Genomic DNA, 17,999 nt, shown 5'->3' with positions numbered 1-17,999 from the left:
GCGAGCCGCTGTTGCTCTTCAACTTCAGCCTTCACGAGGAGGAAAGCTTTCCGCTCCTCGGCGACTTGCTCCCGCTCCTCTGCCAGGGACCAGAGAGCTTCCTGCCTGAGACCCTGGAGCTCCTCCGCGCGCTTCTCGATGTCCACTCCCGCCTTCGCGACAAGCGCTTCTCGGGATTCCAGCTTGGCTTGTCGGGCGCGGTAAAGCGACAACAGCTTCCGCAGCAGCCGCTCCTCCTCAGGCTCGTCGCTGCTGCTGCTTGGCGCGTCGACTAGCGTCAGCCCAGCGAAGGCGAGCACCTCTCCATCCAAAATCTCTCCTTCGACCGGTGCCCAGGAGCTTGACGCCCAGGGGAGCTTGATGAAGATACCGTCGCCGGCCTTCAAATAGGCGCCGGGCTGGGGCTCTTCGGAGCCTGGCGCTGCAGCAGCGGTGGAGGGATCGGCGGTCGGCGCAGCGCCTGGCGCTCCTGCGGCCTCGGGGCCGTCAGTGCGGTCACCGGATCCCTCGCCAGCTTCTGCGGCGGCAGCTTTGGCGGCCTCTTCGCCGGCAGGATCATCAGCGTCGGCCTCTCCTTCGGTGGCAACGGCGTTGTCGGTGTTGCTGCACGCGTTCTCCTCACCGGCGACCTCGGTTTCCATCGGCTCCGTGGCAGATGGATCTGACGAATGGAAAAAGGAGAAAAGTCAAGCAAATACTCAAAAAGAAAATCGGAAGAAGAAGAACCCAAGGGAAGTTTTTAAGCAAGAGGATTACCTACACTGGGATCGGCGGTCATGGTCTCAGCCACCGGGGGGTCGTCAGTGCTATCCCTTGCGAGAGAACTATCCCTTGCTGGAGAATTCTCCCTTGCCGGAGAACGCTCCCTTGCCGGGGAATCCTCTCTTGGCGGTGTAGTCGAAGCAGATGGCATTTCGGGAGCGGCTTCCGGGCCCTCCTGGTGAGACTGCTCTGCTCCTACACAAACCAACAGTCAGATATCAGCAAAGAAAGAGCAACCATGCGCGCCTGACAGCAGGAAGTAAAACTATATACTCACGCTGGGGGCTGCGCTGGGGGCTGCTTTGGGGAAAAGTTGCCGGGTCCGGCAAGATGGTCTCGGACACGCCCTCTGCTGTCGCAATGGGATCATCCTTGATGACAATCACCGGGGCCTTGGCTCTCTTCGCCGCTCTCTGGGCCAGCGTCCTGAAATGGAATAGGTTCAGAGTAAAGCAAATCAGATACAAGACAAAGCAACAAAATTGAAGAGTTACAAGAACAGCAAAGAATCTTACTCTTCTTCTTCCTCGTCGGAGCTGAGCGCGGAGAGATCGAAGTCCGGCTCGCCTCCGGTGCGACAAGGCGGAGGAGTAGGTTCCCTTGCCCGCTTGGCAGGAGCAGTAGCGGTGGACCGGGAAGACCCCGCTCCAGTTGCCGCAGCGGCGTGAGGCGCTCCCGCGGCAACAGTGCTTGCCGCGGTAGAGCGTGTCGCGCGGCACGACGGCTGTTGACCCGTCTGCGCCCCGCTACGTCCACGGCCTTGCGGAGACGCCTTCTTGGTGGAGCTGGGGGCTCCGCTTGCGGCAAGCTGTCTGAAGGTTCGGGTCCGACAAGCTCTCCCTTGCCGGGCTCGCTCGACTCATCTTCGGGCCCGACAAGCTCTTCCTCGCTGGCAAACTCCTCGCGCTCGGCAAGGCTTGCCGCCTCTGCTACCTGTGCCTCCTCCACGGTGAATCCAAACTCACCCGCGGTAGTGGCTGCCGCCGCCTCTTCCAGCCTAGTGGCGATGCGCTGCATCTCCGCGTCGGTGGTGTCGCGAGTAAGGCTCTTCTGCTCGTCGGAGCGGACCGGCACTTCAACCAAGCCGTCGAAGAAATCCCGCATGACGTCGTCTGCAGGCTCTTGCCAAGTTGGAACAATCCCATGCGAGTCGCACAGCGGCATCATTGCACGGATGCGGTCGAGCGAGGAGTTGTTGCACAACGGAACGACACCCCTCGGCAACATGAATGGATGTTGAGGATCGCACTTGAACAGTTCCAGGAGCATCGCATCCAGCTCCAGGACAGTGAAGTTGAAGTTGAGGCCCGGGCGCAGCCTCATGATATCCGCCGAGCTCTGGAACTCCCAGGCGGGTCTCCTCCTCTCCTACAGGGGGGCTATGCGGCGGCGAAGAAAATCTGCGCCAACGGTGCCTACGGTGAGCCCGGCAAGCCTGAGGCGAAGGATCCGGGTGACGGCACTCTTCAGCCTATCGTCTTCCGGGGCCATGTTGCTCCAATCGTTGCCGCGCGCTATTGGGGCTTGTCGCAGGGCGGTAAATGGCTGCGGGTTCTCCTCGACAATCCAGCACCACTCTGCTCTCCATTCCTCCCACTTGCTGCGGAGCTCTCCCTCCAGATAAGCTTCCTTCTTGCCGACTCTCGAGATCCAGGCGATTCCGCCGGATAAAGGCTCTCCTCTCTCGACTCGGGGCATAAAGAAGTGGCGAAAAAGAGCTACGTTTGGATGGACTCCGACAAAGTTTTCGCAAAGATGTGCGAAAACTGCCATGGTCAAAACGGCGTTGGGGGTGAAGTCAAGGAGGCGGAACCCGTAGGTGTTCATGATGTCACAGAAAAATTCAGAGAAGGGCGGGCAGAGCCCGCAGTAGAAGAACAGCACGAAGAAGGGGTATCCGTTTGGAGCCAGTTCCGAAGCGGCAGCCGGGAGTACCTTCGTGCGCGGATGCGCTCGCGTCTCCGTCGACCAGAAGAGGTAGTAGTACTCCCTCAGCTCCTTCGCGGCAAGCTGAGGGGGGAAGATGGCCCGCTCCTTTCGCAGCGCCGCGAGCCGCTGCGCCTCGACCAATTTCACGCCCTTCCCCTTGTCGGATTTTGGAGCCATGGCGGAGGTGGTGGGGGAGATCGACGGCGTTGGTGGTGCTGGTGGCAATGGGGGGCGGAGCGCTGCTCTCTTTCAGCTTCGGGAAGAAGGGGGGAGCGGCGGAGATTTGTGAAATTGGAGTAACAACTGGTGGGATGGGTGAACTGCCCCTGTTTCCCCTGCTTATAAAGAGGGAGGGGGCGGACGTTTCGTCCTTCCGAATAAAGAAACCACCCACGATCTCTCCCACGACGCTGCATTCGACGCGTGCCATTGGGGGAGGGCGCGGTGGATACGGAGTAAGATACGGCGTAACCCAGGCCGCGCGTGCCAGTGCCCTGTTTTGGGCCTGGCCCAACAGCGCTCGGCACCGTGTGTGGCCCAGGCCCGGGGGCTCCTGTCGGTGTACTAGAGTAGGGGTACCCTAGTATCCCGAACTTGTGCACGGGCAGTCGCAGCACCCCGTGGCAAGGCTTGCCGGGTGACCGCCAAGGTCCTCCGTGGTTCCTTTGGAGCCATTCAAGAACAAAGTATCCATGCCAAGGAGACAAGGCCCCGGCAAGAGGAGCTTGCCGGGAAGGCCAACCAAGGCATCTCAAGGAACTTGCCGCGACGCGCCATGCGTCCCGGCAAGGCCCGGTGAGCGACAAGCTCCCAGACGCGACAAGACAACGACCGCGGCAAGCTACCACCCTGTACCCGCGCTCCAGCACATCCACCAACGTGTCGCCCTGGGGCCTTTCCAGGCGCACGTGGCAAGAGGCTGTGCAGCCAGCGGTGTGCGGTGGCAAGCGGCGCTGACAAGATTGCCATCGTGGCGAATGGTGGCGTCCCTGACGGTCCCTTTTTGCACTGTTCGGGCGACGCAGACGGGCATTTAATGCCTTTGTCCCCTGCCGTCAGGGTTAGGTAGGATACACTGTACAGGTAGTTGTACCAACCGCAATTTCTTTTCCATTTTTACCCCTGCCTACGTTGCCACCTGTCAGTGACCCCTTCAGCATATAAAAGGAGGCCCATGCGCAACGTAGAGGGGGGGTGGGAAGCAGAAAACACTCACGCTCGGTCTCGTTAGTAGCTCATGTGTACTGTAGCACTCAGCGCTCCTGAGCAAGAACTCAATACAATCAAACAAGCAGCAGTAGGAGTGTTATCTCTCCGGAGAGCTCCGAAGCTGGGTAAACTGCTCGTGTGCTTCGCCTCGATCCGCTCTTCGTGCGATCTCCGCCCCCCGCCGAACCGAAAGGGGCTCGGTCCGCCGGTCCCATAGGTGTTCGTGGATCAGCTTCCCCGACAGGTAAATATTGGGTTGTCTGCCAACAAGCGCTTTTCTTTAATGCCTTTTAGCTAGGCATGATGATTTCAATGATGCTCACATAAAAGATAAGAGTTGAAACATAAAAGGAGCATCGTGAAGAATATGACTAGCACATTTAAATATAACCCACTTCCTATGCCTAGGGATTTTGTGAGCACACAATTTATAGGAACAAGAATCAACTAGCATATGAAGGCAAAACAAGTTTAACTTCAAAACTTTACGCACATAGAGAGGAAACTTGATATTATTGCAACTACTACAAGCATATATTCCTCCCTCATAATAGTTTTCAGTAGCATCATGGATAACAACTTTGTTCTCATACTCAATTGTAACCTCTTCCTAAATAGTGGAATACTAACTAAAGTTGACACTCTTCCAAATCCACTTTCATAAATATCACACTAAGATTCAACACCCTCCAAGATAGTGGGATCACTAATTCCTAAAGTTGACACTATTCCAAACCCACTTTAATTTATAGTATGATTCATGCTCCAAAAGATATAAGTGAAGTTTATGGAGCATTCTACAATTAATATATACTAACGAATGTCCAAGCTCAAAATATATAAGTAATGCACACGAAGCATTCTATAAAACCACACTCAAACGATTTAAGTGAAGCACAAAGAGCAATTCTATAAGATCATACTTAAAAGATATAAGTGAAGCACATGAAGTATTCTATAAATCAATGAAGAGCTATCTCATACTAGCATGATTCTTAAAGAAAAATAAAAACACAAAGGACACAAATCATGTGAACAGAACAAAAACCGAGGTATACCGATATTTGTCGAAGAAGAAAGATGGGATGCCAACCGGGGCATTCCCAAGCTTAGATGCTTGAATATCCTTTAAAATATTTACTTGGGGTGCCTTGGGCATCCCCAAGCTTGATATCTTGTATCTCTTTATTCTTCTCACATCGGTAACTCCTCGTTCTTCAAACACTTCATTCACAAAAACTTAAACAAAAACTTTGTGAGATCCGTTAGTGTAATAAAGCAAACTACCACTTTAAGGTACTGTAATCAACTTATTCTTTATCTATATTGGTGTTAAACCTACTGTATTCCAACTTCTCTATGGTTCATACCCTTACATACTAGCCATAGATGCATCAAAATAAGCAAACAACACATGAAAAACATAATCTGTTAAGAACAGGACAGTCTGTAGTAATCTGGAAGTTTAGTAAACTTCTGTAACTCCAACAATTATGAAATAAATTTGAAAATTTGAACAATTTGTACAGAAGTAATGTTTAAAACGTTTCAGACACATTTGAATTTCCAGTAAAAAATGTAAATTCATGCACTACAGCCAAAGTTTCTGTTTTTGTTCTGCACATAGTAAGCAATCAATCTTATCATACTAAAACCAAAGCTTGGCACAATATTTTTATAATACACTGGATATATACAAGGGGATAATTATTTACAGAGAAACTTCCATTAAAGAGCATGAACACAAGTGCTCAAGGTCGACCCTCAGTTCTTCAATGCATAACTTTCCAATCACTTCTCTTTTTGAAAAACTTTTTTAGGCATGAGAGGCAAGTAGATATTTTTTGGTATTTTCATTATTTTTTAGTTTTTTTGAATGTTTCACCCACAACTAAGCAGAAACAAAAAGGAAAAACAAAATCTACTTAGCGAAGAAAGCAAACAAGCACACACGAGAATATCAACCCCACGCTATTGCTCCCCGGCGACGGCGCCAGAAAAGAGCTTGATAATCCCCAAGTGCAGGGAATCATCGTAGCAATTTCCAAAGGTGGAAGTGATAAGTATGGAGTGTCGAACCCACAAGGATCCAAAGGTAAGATCAATATTCTCTCAAGCCCTATCTGCCACTGATACGACTCTACGTGCACTGAATGTTTGCTTCCAAGAAATAAAACTGTGTTGTGGGTATAAAGAGGATAACTTTGTATGATATCGGAGAGCTAAAATATGAAAGTAGGTGCTGTTATCATAAAGTTAGAATATATTACTAAATATTATAAATAGCGAGTGTGGAATAATGGTGGATCGGTGTGCGGAATTGTCCTAGGCAATTGTTAACAAGACCGGTGATCACTATTGCAGTTTCATATGAGGGAGAGGCATAAGCTAACATACTTTCTCTACTTGGATCATATGCACTTATGATTGGAACTCTAGCAAGCATCCGCAACTACTAAAGATCATTAAGCTAAAACCCAACCATAGCATTAAAGCATCAAGTCCTCTTTATTCCCATACGCAACAATCCCTCTTACTCGGGTTTGTGTTTCAGTCACTTACCAACCCACTATAAGCGAATCATGAACGTATTGCAACACCCTACAGCGGGAATCCCTCACGCTTGCGCAACACGGAGGGCACCATAGGACAGCATCAAAGTAAAACATACAACTCATACCAATCTAGATCATCAATCAACCCAAAGACAAAAGATATCTACTCAAAACATCGTAGGATGGCAACACATCATTGGATCATATTATGTGGCATAAAGCACCATGTTCAAGTAGGGATTATAGCGGGGTGCGGGAGAGTGGACCACGTAAAAGAGATGAGCATGGTGATGATGATGGTGATGTTGATGAAGACGACCACCTCGGCGATGATTCCCCTCCCGATGGCACTCGAGTGCCACCAAGAGAGAGGAGGAGAGGTTCTCCCCCTTGTGCTTCCTCATCCATGGCTTTCCCCCTCTGGTCCTTGGCCTTCATGGCGATGATGGCCCCTCCGAGATCCTCCTCCATGGCCTCCGATGATGATGGCCCCCTCCGGTAGGGTGCCGGAGAGGGCCTAGATTGATTTCTCGTGGATATAGAGGCTTGCAGCGGTGGAACTTCCGATCTGGGTTATTTCCCGAAGGTTTCTGTATTTATAGGAATTTTTGGCGTAGGTTTCACGTCAGGGGGGTCTCCGGGCTGTCCACGCGATAGGGGGCGCGCCCTAGGGGGGTGGGCGCGCCCCCCACTCTCATGGGTAGCCCGGGACTCTTCTGGCCCAACTCGATGCTCCGTGGTCTTCTTTTGGTCCACAAAAAATCATCAAAAATTGGCACGTCAATTGGACTCCGTTTGGTATTCCTTTTTTGTAAAACTCAAAAACAAGGAGAAAACAGAAACTAGCACTGGGCTCTAGGTTAATAGGTTAGTCCCAAAAATCATATAAAATGGCATATAAATGCATATAAAACATCATAGATGGATAATATAATAGCATGAATACTTCATAAACTATAGATACGTTGGAGACGTATCAGTGTCCAGACTGGATCTGGTTGTTCTGGAACTTGTGGTGGATGGAATTTATTTTCGTCGACTCCCCTAGGGTTTCTGGAATATTGGGGTATTTATAGATCAAAGATGCGGTGCAGGAGGTCACCGAGGTGGGCACAACCCATCAGGGCGCGCCTGGGCCTCCAAGCGCGCCCTGGTGTCTTGTGCTCACCTCAGACCCCTTCTTCGGTACTTCTTTGTCCCACTAGATGTCTTCTGGTCCAAAAAAAATCCACAAAATGTTTCTCTGCGTTTGGACTCCGTTTGATATTGATTTCCTGCGATGTAAAAAACAAGCAGAAAACAACAACTGGCATTGGGCACTGTATCAATAGGTTAGTCCCAAAAAACTGATATAAAGATGCTATAAAATGATTGTAAAACATCCAAGAATGGTAATATAACAGCATGAACAATCAAAAATTAGAGATTCGTTGGAGATGTATCAGGGTGCGCGTGAATGTCCCTCCTTTTCTCATGCTCATACATGTGGGGAAACATCCTCCGTTATATGGAGGTCCAACTCCCACCAAACTAGCAATGTGGGACTAAACTTTAGTTCCACCTCTTGCCTTGCACGAATGGGCTGCGTGGGCCTCTAGGATTTATTAGGAATTTCTGAAACTACTATTGGGCTGGCCCAAAATAGACAGAATTCCAGCAATCCCCCACCAGATCCTAAAGGCACACAAAATTTGCCTTTGGTTACAAAACACTGTTTTATATACCGGTACTGCAGTGGAGACTGTTAAGTTGAACTTCCACCTAGAACTCTATGCTACACTAGTAAGCAGCTTGAATAGTGGACTGGCCTTGAACTGCAAGTTTTCCGCGAATCTAGCTTCACACAAAGCCTTGGCCGATACTAGGCTACCTTTGGTGTTCCCCGCGGGTGGAGCTTACTAGAGAGCACCCTACTCTCATAGATTGTGATATTTAACAATCAGACTCATATAGGTGTGTACTTCAAAAGATCTTCTGCAGGACAACATCTCTGCTTCAGTGAGCCACTTAGAACACATTAAGATATACATCAACCTGCCATGCAGATTAGGAGAGTATTGCATCTTCGTGGAGTGGTATTGTTAATGGTAAGGATACTCTCCTCTCAGTTGACCAACAACTTGTCTTCCACAACTAATTCAAGGGATCTCCGATCACATAGACTAGGTCATCATTGTGAACAACTCACATTGTGGGTCTCATACCCATCTCATTCGATGCATTATCTATCACATTACGTGATAGACCCTTAGTAAAAGGATCTGCAAGATTTTTAGACGTTTGGATATAATCCAACACAATAACTGTAACGACCCGAGACCGACGCTCCAGATGCCTGCCAGTTATTTTTGTTGTCGCCATGTGTTTTATTTGTTTGTTGCATTTCATCGTAGCATCATTTGCATTGCATCATGTCATCATGCCATCGTATCGTTATTTTTTTTGCAACCCGAAGAAATAAATCATATGGATCTTCGATCCATTTAAATCGAGGGATATTTACAATGGTGATTTCTCTTTATAACATGTACAAAGTCTCCTAATAGTAATAAGGAGCTATAATAAAATGTTCCATTAATTTTGAATTTACCACAACACACGTGGATGTTAATTCCCTTGGCCTTTCCTTCTTCAAGTTTTGACACTCTAACCTGGCCTACAATTCTTCTCCAATTTATCGAGGCTCTTCCAAAATTCTCAACATTTTGGACCTTCCAAACCCCCACTTCCTGTTCAAACCAATTTGAATTAAATTCAAATGAGTTTGAACTTAATTCTTTCAATCATGTCCATTTATATTTTCTGGGATCAAGCTCATTTTTTTGAAAATTAACTTCATGCCCAAATTCCACTCCAGTCTCTCTCGGCATTTCTTCTAAGTTTCTGTTTCTTTGAAATAGAGATAAGAGAGAGAGAGTTAACTTGACCTTTTGTGCTGAGGCCCAGCTGTTCACCTAGGCCCATCCAACCTCCTCTTAACCCTAACCCTCTCTAGATCGAACTCTCTCCCCCTCGTCCTCCCTCCAACGCCGCCAGCGCTCGATCCCCTCGCTCCCGCAACCACTCCCCTCGATCCCCTCCTTTCAGGCTACAAGTGGACACGGGCCGTCCACGGCGCCCGCATAAAAACCCACTTAATTTGTGCTCGTGGACACCCGCGTAACCTGCGACTTAGAATGTGGGCTAAGTGGGCTGACCCACGTTTTCCACGTATGACCCACTTAATTCCCCTCTTCCTGTCTTCCTCGTTCCCCTCTTTGTACGAACGATGCTAGGATAAGGCACGCCGCCGCCGCCGCTTCCCCATGGCCAGCTTAGTGCTGCCGTCCACCTTCCCAATGGCCGATCTAGCGCCGCCGTCCACCTATCCCATAGAAGCCGCAACGCCCACATCCATCATCTCCATGGACGCCGCAGCGCCGCCTTCGACCTCCATCGTACCCACACCAGCGCCGCCGTCCACCTTTCCCACAACTGCACCAGCGCCGCGGTCCACCTCCCCCATGGCTGTACCAGCGCCGCCTTCCAACTCCCCCACTGCCGGACCAGAGCAACCATTCACCTCCTCCATATCCGCCCCAGCGGCGCCGCCGTCAGCCACCACCATGGCTGTCACCAGCGATGCTCGCAAGAAGCGACCTCCCTGCAAGAAGAAGAAGATTCTTGCTGTCCAAGAAGAACCTGCCAAGGTAGCTATCCGGTTATCCCCTTGAGATCTGGCCTTGTGAGACCGGCTGAAGATGCAATCCTTTCAATCTTAATTCTACTGTGAATCTAGTGGATCTCTGTCGCCTGTATTTGCTTCCGAAACAGTGTGGATCTGTAAATTGCCACATGTGTTCTTGCCTTCTTGGCCTACTGAAGCATGGTGCTCAACTTCAGCCGGTCATCATCTCAACTTCTTATCCTAAATGTCATCTTTTAGTTCTCATTTAGTTCTCGCCCTACTGATGAAACCACCAGGTTGAGGCCAATTGTATGTCCTTCAAGCAGCAGGACACTGATGATTCATTAGATGAGAGAGGTGACCATGTCTTAGATGAGTTTGGGCTTGTAGAATGCACATCAATAATTGTGTTTGCTTTTCCTTTGGAGATAATAGAGTAATGGATTGGGGCAGTGCCGCAGTGGAGGAGTTCAATTCTTCAGTCAAAGATGTTGTAGCTAGCTAGTGGCTTGACGCCTTTACTAAATGATTACCTAGCGATAGCAAATTAAACAATGTCACAACGATATTAATATACTTCAAAAGAATCCAGTCTCCTTATCCATTGCTACTGTATGTCAACGCTGGTCGTCTGGGGTCGTAAGGAAAAGAAAATGTCAATGCTCAGTTGACTACATATGTGATACTGTATGATTTAATCTAATCTGAATGCGTGCATAATTGGAGAATGCTAGAGTGAAAAAGATATCTATGAGTTCCATCTATAGAGATACTAAGCTCCCATGATTTTTTAAGTTTGTGAACATTTTTTGAATTTGGGAACTTATTTAATTTGCAAACATTTTTTGAATCCATGAATCCATGAATATATATCAGTGATGAATTAACAGTAGCATTCCATCTTATACATTCTGAAAGATAGAAATGACGCAGGGCACCAAACTGGAGTAATAATAATCAAAGTACTTAAAACTCTTGCTGCCGAGGAGTAGGCACGGAGATGTTTCAGTAAATTTCATGTACTGCTGCTTAGTGCCATCGCACTGAAGGAGTAAGAGCCTTTTATAAGCAGCCAGTATAGTAACTGAAAGAGAAGACCTTATTGGCTAGTATTTGGAAGCTCAGCTTTATCGACATTGCGGTTTACATTGCGGTTCATTGTGTCATTGTTCTGGAAGCAATTCCTTGCCATTCTTGATCTGTTCAAAATTTAACTTCTCTTTATCTTTGGATGTGCCTGATATTTGGAAACTTCAAATACTGTAAAACAGGTAAGTTCAAATAGACTTAACTCATCAGGCCCTGTATCTTGTCTCATATGAAATAAGCTGGAGTTTCCAAACGATAAACCGTATCGTTATATTCTCTTACTACTATTGTGAAACAGCATCAGTGCTGATTGATGCTGACTTCTTAACTAAATAGCTTTATTGTGTTCACGGGAGAAGAGACGTGCTTCCGGGCCCTTCCAGGATATAACAGTTTTTATTTTGTGTAATCTGTAATGTTTTCTCTGATATAAATATGGTGTTTGTTCTACTTCTTTTTGACATATCTAGCCATTTAACCTTCTGTCAGATTGCGCCGCCATCCATAATCTCCGTGGACGCCGCAACGCCGCCTTCCACCTCCAACGTCACCGCACCAACGCCGTCATCCACTTCCCCCACAGCTGCACCAGCGCCGCCGTCCAACTCCTCCACGGCCAGACTAGCGCAGCTGTCCAACTCCACCACCGGTGAGGCTCGCAAGAAGCGGCCTGGGCATGAACTCCCAAGGTCTGGCTCCAAGAAGAAGAAGAAGATAGCTGCTGTCCATGAAGCCCCTGCTGAGAATGCTGTTGAAGCCGTCCTTGCTTCTGAATCTGACAAGACCAAGTGCCTCAGTGGCTCTGCCAAGAGGAAGCTGAAGAAGCAAAAGCCTACGAAGGAAGACTCTAATGGGGATGCTCCTAATGGGACCGCTGCTGAGAAAGAGCAGGAGGCTCCCATTGAACAAGAGAAAATTGTACTTTCCTACGCTTTCCTCACTTTTAGCTGTTTTTCAAGCTTTTTACTGATGCGTTACTTTGGAGCAGGAGATGACCCTTGAAGATTATGAGAAGGTGCAAGAAAAGAAGAAGTCTCTGGAGGCCTCTAAACCAGAGGAGAGGAGGGTTGTTGATGTAGATTTTGAGGGTCTCCAGCTCTTGGAGAAAAAATTGATTGAGGATGATGCTAAATTGAAGGCGGAAAATGTTCGTAAAGCAAAGGAGGTTGCTGCAAAGGAAGCTAAACCTTGCAAGGTACGAACTATGGTCTACCAACAATATTAGTAGTTAATGTTTTCTTTGATATAAATCTGGTGTTTGTTCTATTTTTATTTCACATATCCAGTCATTTAACCTGCTTTGATTCTGACATATTATTGTTTACATTGTTCTAGAGAGCTAGTCCACGAGTTTATTCTCCAAAGATTGTGGCGAGCTCCCCAGGGGTCAATATGTTAGCAAGATCAGCTGCATTGAAGAGGGTGTCATCGGCGGTGAGGCACGCTTCCGCAAAAAGAGCAAAGTTAGCAGATCAACTAGAGACACCTGAATCACAATGGACGCTGCTACAGAACACCCCTTTGCTTCAAAATCTGTCTCCTGCAGCGAGAAGACCTAGTTCCCATGGTAAGATTTGCTTCCGGATATTCCTATGGTCGACTTTGTCGAGTAACACGAGATTCCTCTATGTTTAAACCTTTAAGGTGTTCTTTTCTCATGCATGCAGGGTCAAAGCGTAGACGCCGCAAGCTAACATCTCGCATTTGGGAGGAGGACAAGCCAATCTATGATGGTCGAATGCTTGTGGAAGGCCAGTGTAATCATTGTGAACAAATTTTTCCGGCCACACGAGACAGTGGGACCAGCCACTTACGTCGGCACCTGAAGGTATGCCCAATGAAAATTGCTATGAATGAAATGATTTACAAGTTGGGTCCTCCTGAGGTGGTAGATCCTAATTGGAAATTTGATGCTAAAGTCTCACAGTTTGAATTAGTCAAGTTGATTGTTGTGAATGAATTGCCGTTCTCTCTCGCGAAGTACAAACCATTTCGGGACTTTGCTGCTTCCTTAAATCCGTGGTTCAAAGTGCCCTCGAGAACAACTGTCAAAAATGATTGCATGGAAAATTTTAAGAGAAACAGACTAAAAGTGCAACAATATTTTGAGAAGTCTACTAGTAGAGTATCTTTGACAGCAGATATGTGGACGTCAAACCAAAAATTGGGTTATCTTTGCATCACCTGCCACTTGATTGATTCAGATTGGCAAATTAAAAAAATTGTCATAAGATTCTTCATGATGCAGACACCTCACAATGCTATGAACATGTATGGTGTGATACTAAAGACTATTCAAGAGTTTAATTTAGAGGATAAGCTCTTTGGTTTCACGTTAGACAACGCACCGGTGAATACCGCGATGATAAACCACTTAAGAGAGAATTTGGTTAAAAAAGGTTGTCTTCTCTTGAAAGGAAAATTATTTCATTGTCGATGTGCTCCTCATGTCTTCAACTTGATGGTTCAAGATGCTCTTCTCGCAATGAAATCTGTGGTCAATAACATTCGAGAATCTATCCAATTCGTAAAGAGTTTGCAATCAAGAGGCCAACAATTTCAAGAGATAATCAATCAAGTGGGGTGCTGTTTTGTTAGGCAGCCTTCTGTAGATGTACAAACTCGTTGGAATTCCACATATTTGATGCCTGAATCAGCTATACCATTTAGAAGTGCATTTGATGCCTTAGGGCAGCAAGACAAGGAGTACGAGTTTTGTCCAACACCTATTGAATGGAAAATGGCTGAATCTGCATGCAAATTGCTAAAAGGATTTTACACAGCAACCAAACTTCTCTCTGGATCTAAGTATCCGACTAGTCATCTCTACTTCCCCCAGCTATGTAAGATTAAGAAGATCTTGAACAGAGAGTCATCAAGTAAGAACACCATCATTGCGCATATGGTGCAGCAAATGGAAATAAAGTTAGAGAAGTATTGGAAGGAGTCCTACAAGTCGATTTGTGTTCCGGTTGTATTTGATCCAAGGTTTAAGTTTGATCTACTTGAATATATGTTAAAAGACTTTGGAAGTGAAATTGAAGCCAATAAATGGATGCTTAAATTAAAGAAAGCAATCCAAAAGCTTTTCGATCAGTACTCTCTAGAGATTCTTGTTCATCACCAATAAGAAGATTGTGGGAGTCCTGGTGCCGAGGAGGATGAAGAAGACGATGATCCACTTGCAGAGTGGGATCATTATATCCGTTGCAAAAAAGGACAAGCAAATAATGAGCTGGATCAGTATTTGAAAGAGGAGTTGTATCCACGGAAGAAAGAGTTGGACATATTAGAATGGTGGAAAATCAACTCTCCCAAGTATTCGGTACTCTCTACGATTGCTCGCGACATATTGGCTATTTTGGTGTCCACAGTGCCATCCGAGTCTGCTTTTAGTTCTGGAGGACGCATTGTCAGCGACTATAGGAGCAGTCTTTCTTGCTCCACCGTCGAAGCTTTGATTTGCCTACAAGATTGGCTGAGAACTGATGGTTAGTAAGGCTTTCTTTTATTGCTCACAAAAATTGATAACCATAGTTAATCTAATAATTTATGTGTTTTGTGTTTTGCAGATCCAGAAAAATACAAAGGCGTATCATTGGAGACAGATGAAGAAGATCATGGTATATGTAGTGCTTGCCTTGAATCATTTAAGCTACTATGCAACAAGCAGCATTCTTATTACTGCAAAATGTTCATCTGCCCTCTGTTCTGAAGAAAATTTGAATGTTTCTACTTTGCTACTTGTTTGACTTCCAATGTTTCTTGTAAAGTCCTAAGTTATCCTGTAAAATGGATTCTTATGATGCAAATGGACTGACGGACATATTTTTTGACAGGAAATATGGGTTGCTAGTTTACTACTTGAAGAAAGGATGGCAGGTTGATGGTGATGGAAGATCTTGAAGAGCTGAAAAAATTCATCTTGCTGTAGCCTCTAGTCTTATTGTAATTGATTTTGTCTTTAGTCTTGCTACAAAGAAAGGATGGCAGGTTGATGGTGATGGAAGGTCTTGAAGAGCTGAAAAAATTCATCTTGTTTTAGCCTCTAGTCTTATCACAATTGATTTTGTCTTTAGTCTTGCTGCAAATAAAGGATGGCAGGTTGTATTAATGCAATTTATCTTGCATTCAGATTATGTACTTGTTGTATCCTGACAGGTTGTAGTCTTAATACATGGAGAGTAAACAGTATGAACTTGCTGTATCCTGACATGTACTTTTTGTATTTTCAATTTTTGCATTCAGAATATGTGGGTATGTGACAACCCGCATAGTCCCATTTATTTTTATGTGGACATCCCACTTAATCCCACATAATTATGTGGGTTGATGCGACATTATGTGGGACTCCCGCGTCTCATCCCACTTGCAGCCTGAGACCCCTTCTTCGGTACTTCTTTGTCCCATCAGGGCGCGCCTGGGCCTCCAAGCGCGCCCTGGTGTCTTGTGCTCACCTCAGACCCCTTCTTCGGTACTTCTTTGTCCCACTAGATGTCTTCTGGTCCAAAAAAATCCACAAAAAGTTTCTCTGCGTTTGGACTCCGTTTGATATTGATTTCCTACGATGTAAAAAACAAGCAGAAAACAACAACTGGCATTGGGCACTGTATCAATAGGTTAGTCCCAAAAAATGATATAAAGTTGCTATAAAATGATTGTAAAACATTCAAGAATGGTAATATAACAACATGAACAATCAAAAAATAGAGATACGTTGGAGATGTATCAGGGTGCGCGTGAATGTCCCTCTTTTTCTCATGCTCATACATGTGGGGAAACATCCTCCGTTATATGGAGGTCCAACTCCCACCAAACTAGCAATGTGGGACTAAACTTTAGTTCCACCTCTTGCCTTGCACGAATGGGCTGCATGGGCCTCTAGGGTTTATTAGGAATTTCTGAAACTACTATTGGGCTGGCCCAAAATAGACAGAATTCCAGCAATCCCCCACCAGATCCTAAAGGCACACAAAATTTGCCTTTGGTTACAAAACACTATTTTATATACCGGTGCTGCAGTGGAGACTGTTAAGTTGAACTTCCACCTAGAACTCTATGCTACACTAATAAGCAGCTTGAATAGTGGACTGGCCTTGAACTGCAAGTTTTCCGCGAATCTAGCTTCTCACAAAGCCTTGGCCGATACTAGGCTACCTTTGGTGTTCCCCGTGGGTGGAGCTTACTAGAGAGCACCCTACTCTCATAGATTGTGATATTTAACAATCAGACTCATATAGGTGTGTACTTCAAAAGATCTTCTGTAGGACAACATCTCTGCTTCAGTGAGCCACTTAGAACACATTAAGATATACATCAACCTGCCATGCAGATTAGGAGAGTATTGCATCTTCGTGGAGTGGTAATTTTAATGGTAAGGATACTCTCCTCTCAGTTGACCAACAACTTGTCTTCCACAACTAATTCACGGGATCTCCGATCACATAGACTAGGTCACCATTGTGAAACAACTCACATTGTGGGTCTCATACCCATATCATTCGATGCATTATCTATCACATTACGTGATAGACCCTTAGTAAAAGGATCTGCAAGATTTTTAGACGTTTGGATATAATCCAACACAATAACTGTAACGACCCGAGACCGACGCTCCAGATGCCTGCCAGTTATTTTTGTTGTCGCCATGTGTTTTATTTGTTTGTTGCATTTCATCGTAGCATCATTTGCATTGCATCATGTCATCATGCCATCGTATCTTTATTATTTTTGCAACCCGAAGAAATAAATCATATGGATCTTCGATCCATTTAAATCGAGGGATATTTACAATGGTGATTTCTCTTTATAACATGTACAAAGTCTCCTAATAGTAATAGGGAGCTATAATAAAATGTTCCATTAATTTGGAATTTACCACAACACACGTGGATGTTAATTCCCTTGGCCTTTCCTTCTTCAAGTTTTGACACTCTAACCTGGCCTACAATTCTTCTCCAATTTATCGAGGCTCTTCCAAAATTCTCAACATTTTGGACCTTCCAAACCCCCACTTCCTGTTCAAACCAATTTGAATTAAATTCAAATGAGTTTGAACTTAATTCTTTCAATCATGTCCATTTATATTTTCTGGGATCAAGCTCATTTTTTTGAAAATTAACTTCATGCCCAAATTCCACTCCAGTCTCTCTCGGCATTTCTTCTAAGTTTCTGTTTCTTTGAAATAGAGATAAGAGAGAGAGAGTTAACTTGACCTTTTGTGCTGAGGCCCAGCTGTTCACCTAGGCCCATCCAACCTCCTCTTAATCCTAACCCTCTACAGATCGAACTCTCTCCCCCTCGTCCTCCCTCCAACGCCGCCAGCGCTCGATCCCCTCGCTCCCGCAACCACTCCCCTCGATCCCCTCCTTCCTCGTGACGACGCCACAGAGAGAGGACAACTCCGCGCCCTGGTCTCGATCCCCACGCAAGCATCCCGTGCCCTTCTTCCTCCAGCGACCATGGCATCGCCTCGCCACCCTCCTCTGCTACCTCACCAGCGACGAGCATCAGCTCTACCGCCTCATCTCCGGGCCCTGCCCACCGTACCCGGCCTCCCCTAACTGGGGTCTCCCCCACGACCGGCCGCCTATCGGTGACCAGACGAGCTACCGGAGCTCAGCAGGTCGCCGTGCCCTGCCCCCTCCTTCTGCCCCTCTACTTCCTCTCTCTCTCACCCGACTCCCTCCCTCTCTATTTGCCTACAGAGGAGTTCGTCTGCCGCCATGGAGCTTCGCCACTAGCCAGGATCCGGCGCCCCAAGGACGATCCGTCCAGCCCTAGCCGTC

The 17,999-nt window shown here is 46.5% G+C and overlaps 2 protein-coding genes across 2 annotated transcripts; both read left to right on the top strand.

Moving 5' to 3' along the window:
- The first annotated feature begins 10,060 nt into the window (after nt 1-10,060).
- On the top strand, nt 10,061-12,891 carry LOC123067492 (uncharacterized). The gene is made up of 6 exons (XM_044490267.1): nt 10,061-10,144; nt 10,419-10,558; nt 11,682-12,129; nt 12,200-12,406; nt 12,547-12,746; nt 12,879-12,891. The coding sequence occupies exons 1-6, from the start codon at nt 10,061-10,063 to the stop codon at nt 12,889-12,891; spliced, it is 1,092 nt and encodes a 363-aa protein (XP_044346202.1).
- A 65-nt stretch (nt 12,892-12,956) lies between these two features.
- LOC123065367 (zinc finger BED domain-containing protein RICESLEEPER 2) lies at nt 12,957-15,385 on the top strand. The gene is made up of 3 exons (XM_044488676.1): nt 12,957-14,702; nt 14,784-14,834; nt 15,051-15,385. Exon 1 carries the CDS (start codon nt 13,049-13,051, stop codon nt 14,339-14,341), a length of 1,293 nt encoding a protein of 430 aa, XP_044344611.1. The 5' UTR covers nt 12,957-13,048; the 3' UTR covers nt 14,342-14,702; nt 14,784-14,834; nt 15,051-15,385.
- The last annotated feature ends 2,614 nt before the right edge of the window (nt 15,386-17,999 follow it).

This window comes from Triticum aestivum, chromosome 3B (assembly GCF_018294505.1).
Source record: "Triticum aestivum cultivar Chinese Spring chromosome 3B, IWGSC CS RefSeq v2.1, whole genome shotgun sequence".
Taxonomy (NCBI): Eukaryota; Viridiplantae; Streptophyta; class Magnoliopsida; order Poales; family Poaceae; genus Triticum; species Triticum aestivum.
The sequence above is the reverse complement of the archived record's forward strand: the minus strand, read 5'-3'. Positions and strand labels throughout refer to the sequence as shown.